The sequence below is a fragment of the Austrofundulus limnaeus genome, unplaced genomic scaffold (assembly GCF_001266775.1).
Source record: "Austrofundulus limnaeus strain Quisiro unplaced genomic scaffold, Austrofundulus_limnaeus-1.0 Scaffold300, whole genome shotgun sequence".
NCBI classification, from domain to species: domain Eukaryota; kingdom Metazoa; phylum Chordata; class Actinopteri; order Cyprinodontiformes; family Rivulidae; genus Austrofundulus; species Austrofundulus limnaeus.
Genome location: NW_013952702.1, coordinates 470,962 through 475,724, shown reverse-complemented (window position 1 = coordinate 475,724; position 4,763 = coordinate 470,962). Strand labels below are relative to the sequence as shown.

General features: G+C 41.9%; 1 protein-coding gene across 1 annotated transcript in view; it reads left to right on the top strand.

The window, feature by feature from the left end:
- LOC106526906 (regulatory-associated protein of mTOR-like) overlaps window positions 1-4,763 on the top strand; it is a gene marked incomplete at its 3' end in the record, with an annotated part of 120,198 nt that overhangs the window by 43,166 nt on the left and 72,269 nt on the right. The window contains 1 exon segment of the mRNA XM_014021626.1: window positions 1,331-1,506. Coding sequence (XP_013877080.1) covers window positions 1,331-1,506 — 176 coding nt within the window.

Here is a 4,763-nt window from a genome sequence, read left to right as displayed (position 1 = left end):
GTCATAAAAAAATCGGATATGAGTCAGACGGGTCAAAAAATCGGATTTGGGTCGGATTTGCCTGCAGTTTGAACGTAGCCTCAGTTTCACTAAACATTCTAATCAAATCAAATGTGTTTTGTTAAATGAGGTGCACATTTCCATCCCACCACACTGTGCTCTCCTCGGTGAAAGAGCAAACAGAAAGCTGTCTTTGTGATTTTCCTGCTCATTTGTGAGATTACAATATGTTAATGAGATAATTACAGTGGATGTTTGGAATTAATCAGCCTCTGCCGGCGGTGCTGTTGTGTTTAGTGTCAGGATTATCGTGGCCCGCCGTGACACAGCCCGCTCCGGCCCACCCCCACCCTCACCATCAAAAGAGGCAGTGTTTCTTTGGCTGACATCGGAGAAGCACGTCGGTGATGACTGTCTCTGCGAGCGCCTTCTCCTCGTTAGGCGCTCGTAAGAGGAATTATGTTGTAACAGGACTGGCAGAGGTCCAAGTGAGCCGCAACAATCGCTCAACGAGGAGAGAGAAAAAAAAAACAGATCCACAGATGTGCCACTCCTCTATTCTTCTTTTWAATATCATTATTTATTCATGTGAAGAGCTCCTCGTAGAGCTTTAAATACATAATGTAATGAGTTCTGAGCTCGGCTCGCTTTTGTTCCTCTGCTTGTACCGAGCCAATTAAWGAGTTACTGGGCAAGCACAGAGCCGTATATACAACTGCAGTGAGTTATTATAGAAACCTACAGAGGAAATGGCTTTTAAAGTTTCATGATTTTTGCAGAAAACTGCGATTCAATTAATAAAACAAACATAAATTTCCAGTTTTTTGGTGTTTCCCTTCAGMGTGGATCATCTTTTTTTCTGTGTTTGACTCGAGCAGCTCTGCCTGCAGTGTTTGCCTCAGGTTGTGTGGGTAAAAGTTTTGTAGCTTTTACAACAATAAGCTGAGCTCACAAACTCAGATCACCGTTGCCTTCTTCCTTCCTAAACGATGAAAGGTGGCGGGTGATATGCATTCCACCTTTAATATCTYTTTGATGTTTTTCGTCTCTCTGCTGGATTTAAATGTGTTTTTATTCCTCCCAGAATAAAAGACCTTACTATACATAATATGTATGTATTATTTGTATATAATCCACATAATATAATGTTTATATCTTATGTTATTGTGCTTCTATCACTGTGTATATTGTATTTATKTGTATTGGAGCTGATTCTGATTCAGCAAATCTAAGTTTTAGGACTAATCCGGTTGTTCTGTGCAGCTTTGCAACACCTGAGTTAATAAAAGCAACAAATAAAAACACAACATTGTGTCGTTTGTTGGTGCAGGTCGCAGCCATCAACCCCAGCCACCCCCTGGCTCAGATGCCCCTCCCCCCCTCCATGAAGAACTGCATCCAGCTGGCTGCCTGCGAGGCCAACGAGCTGCTGCCCATGAACCCCGACCTCCCCGCCGACCTCTTCACCTCCTGCCTCACCACGCCCATCAAGATAGCACTGCGATGGTAACTCCTCCCACTTCCTTCTGTGTTTTCAGTCAAACTGGTCTTTGCTTCTGGTTCAGGACGGAGTTTAAAACACAAAATACTTGTTGGAGAYGTGTTCTGGGTGACTCCATCGATACATGTCCTGATTTCAGGCTGAAATAATGAGGAGTTTGTGATGTTTGTCACCTAATTGTTTAAATTTTAAAGAGCTTTTCCATTTGTGAACACTTTACTTTAACATAAACTCTTTATTATTATGAGCTTTGAGCAACAGAAGCAGAAAAACAGTTTTTTATCAGCTTCAGTTTGAGTGTAAAGCTGCAACTCAAGACACAAGTGATGTGATTTTCACTTTCACTTTTCTAAATGATCTAGTCATCTAAACCAACATTTTCACTTTGACCAATCAGACGTTGTTTCATTGATTTAATGTTTTTCCTCCTAGCCTGTTCATGGCTCACGACTCAGACCCTCAGTTGTGTTTTTTGCACAGAGTCAACATTCCTCTGAGCTGCTGCTCAGTGTTCGGCTGATGAGAAATATTCAGCTGCCAAGAGRAATGTAGACTGACATCATCCGCAGTGATGCGGGGGTGATGATCCCCGCAGAGCGCCTCTGTAAATAATAAATAAATAAAAAAGGTGAAAGATATTCAGGAGAAATGAGGCTCTGCTTSATGTAAATGCATCCTTTAAAGAACTGTACTGATGGAGCTCCGAGCTAAAGCACAGCAGCCACTCGGCTTGCATCAGCTGCTCCGCTCTGTGTGTGGGTGTAGGTGGTGTGTAAGATGATTGCATCAACTCGTACACACACACACACACACACACACACACACACAGCAGTAATAAAATGCCCTCTGAGTTTTTCACTGAAGCTGTTTTCTTCTTGGTGCTGGGTCAGAGRCATTTGGGAGAAAAATCTTTAAAGCTGTCTGAAAATGTAACAGAAGAACACGTCCACCATGTTTTTCATGCTGATCTATTATACTCTGCTTTGTTTAGATTTTAGCTATYGTTTAGCTGATTTTGTATAGCATTCAGCTATGGTTTACCTTTAGCTACCATTTTGTTAGAAGCTTTTAGCACTGTTTTGCTGCGTTTAGCAACTATTCTGCTACGTTTAGCATTTAGGTACCATTTTGCTAATGTTAGCTATTAGCTTTAGTTCTAAAACTGAAGGCGTTTAGCTTCTTTTATCTACCATTTTGCTAATGCTAGCTATTAGCTTTAGTTGTGAAACTGTAAGCTTTCTGCATCTTTTATCTAACATTTTGCTCCTATTTGATTTTAGCTGTACGTCTGCTAATGTTAGCTTATGGCTTTCGTTCTGGTATTGAACATTTTTGCTACGATTTTGCTGCTTTTTGGCACCACAAAGCTAAGGCTATCGTAATGATAACCTTAGATTTTAGCTGCAATTCTTTGCCTTTAGCATAGTTTTGATACTTGTAGCCTGTGTTTTGTTTTTAGCCTATGTTCTGCTTGTTTTAAGTTTAAATTAGAGATGCTCAAATCAGGTTTTATTCTGGCGATTCTGAAACCAATCACCWATGAGTGTCGATCACTGCCAATCACCGATACTGATCAGAAGGGGGAGGGGGACGCTACACTGAATGCCGCAAACACAGCCTCGGCCAAATTATCTATTTTTGTGATTGGCAATGGAAGGCATTTATCGAAAACGTCAATCACATTCACATACTTTTTCATGAAAATCAGCCGATTTTGATCGGTGGCCTATTGATCAGAACACCGCTAGTTTAAACACTTAGCTTTTTGAATTGACAGTTTCTCTGGATTTATGTGGTGATTTGTGTTTTGAGAGATGGTTCAATGAAAATTTTAGTCTTTTAATCCAGATTAAACCAGATTTGTGGTCTTTAGGAAGCTGTAAAAAGCAGGTGATCACCTCATCTTTAATGCACCTCACTTCCTGCCCTGATCCACTCTATCTGCAGCGTTCAAAGTCCCTTTGGTGCCATAAATCAATACCTGCCTGCACCTTTTTTTCCTTTTTGCATTTTGATGACTGGTTTCACTTTGCAGACACTGAAAGTCATTGGGATGATTTGAACAAATTTTCAGCTGGAATTTGAAACTTTCTGTGAAGCGTTTAAGTGGGAGTGACATGTTGCCTTCAGGGGGTGTCCTGCCGTTAGACAAATGTTTCTCTTCTGCCACAAATGTTCAGGAGTTGAGTTCATCTTCCTCTCTGCTCTGAATCCACATCCTGCCATGACCTTCAGCATAATGAGCTCTCACTTCTGGGCCATTAATATTGATCAGTTAGCAGCGCTACTGTTCGCAGGACAAGTTGCTGAAAAGCCTGATGGATAATTTTATTGAAATTATTCTGTCATACAAAAAAAGTGTTTTTTCCTTTGGTAGAAAAACGGGTCTGATCCATTCTGCTGTAGAGTCTGTTCGGGTCAAGTTTCAGGTCTTTTTTTAAATAAAACAACTTAGCTGGGAGTAGGAGTGTAAAAACTGTGTCTTTGATATCGTATTAAAAAGGGTTAAACTCAGTAGATTAACAGTTTCTGAAATACTCACAACAACCACATCACCTTCAAGTTTACTTCTGACGCTCTGCTTGAGCCTCTTCTAGATGCCTGAAGGCTGAGTTGCTGCCATGTGATTGGCTGATCGGCTGTTATTAAGCACTTGAACAGGTGATAAAGTATTCGTTAAGACAGGTTGAAGATATGAGAGGAGCTCCTGCAGATTAAACGTTCAGGTCCAGATTTGATCAGCTGAAACTGTAGCGTCCRGAATCACTGCAGCTGCCTCATCATCTTTTCCCCGTTCTCCTTTTCGCCTGTTAACTTTATTTATTTTTTAAAATAAAGACACTCTGAGCTGTCTTCTTAATYTAGCCCAGCCTCGAGGTGAGACAGGATGAGAAAATGAGGGGGGGGGGGTCTGCTGCGGTTCAGCGGGGTTGAAGTGGGTGGATGAGGGGAGCGTACTGATGTGCTGGCTTACCTTGACTTTAAAACTTTAATGAGATGCATTGAGGGATAGATGATGGGGTTTGCACAGGGAGAGACAAACAGGGTGGGGGAGGTTGACGGGGTGGGGTGCTCCTTTCATAGCTCAGCTGAGCAGAAAATCATTACTGATGGAGCACCATCTTCAAGGGATTTCCCTGCTGCTGCGACCGGCGCAGGGGGGATGGATGCGTGCATCTGAAAATAGAGATGGAGGAGAGAAGAAGAGCTCAGGTTGCAGATTAGCCTCTCAGACCTGTTGTGGTGTGTGTGTGTGTGTGTG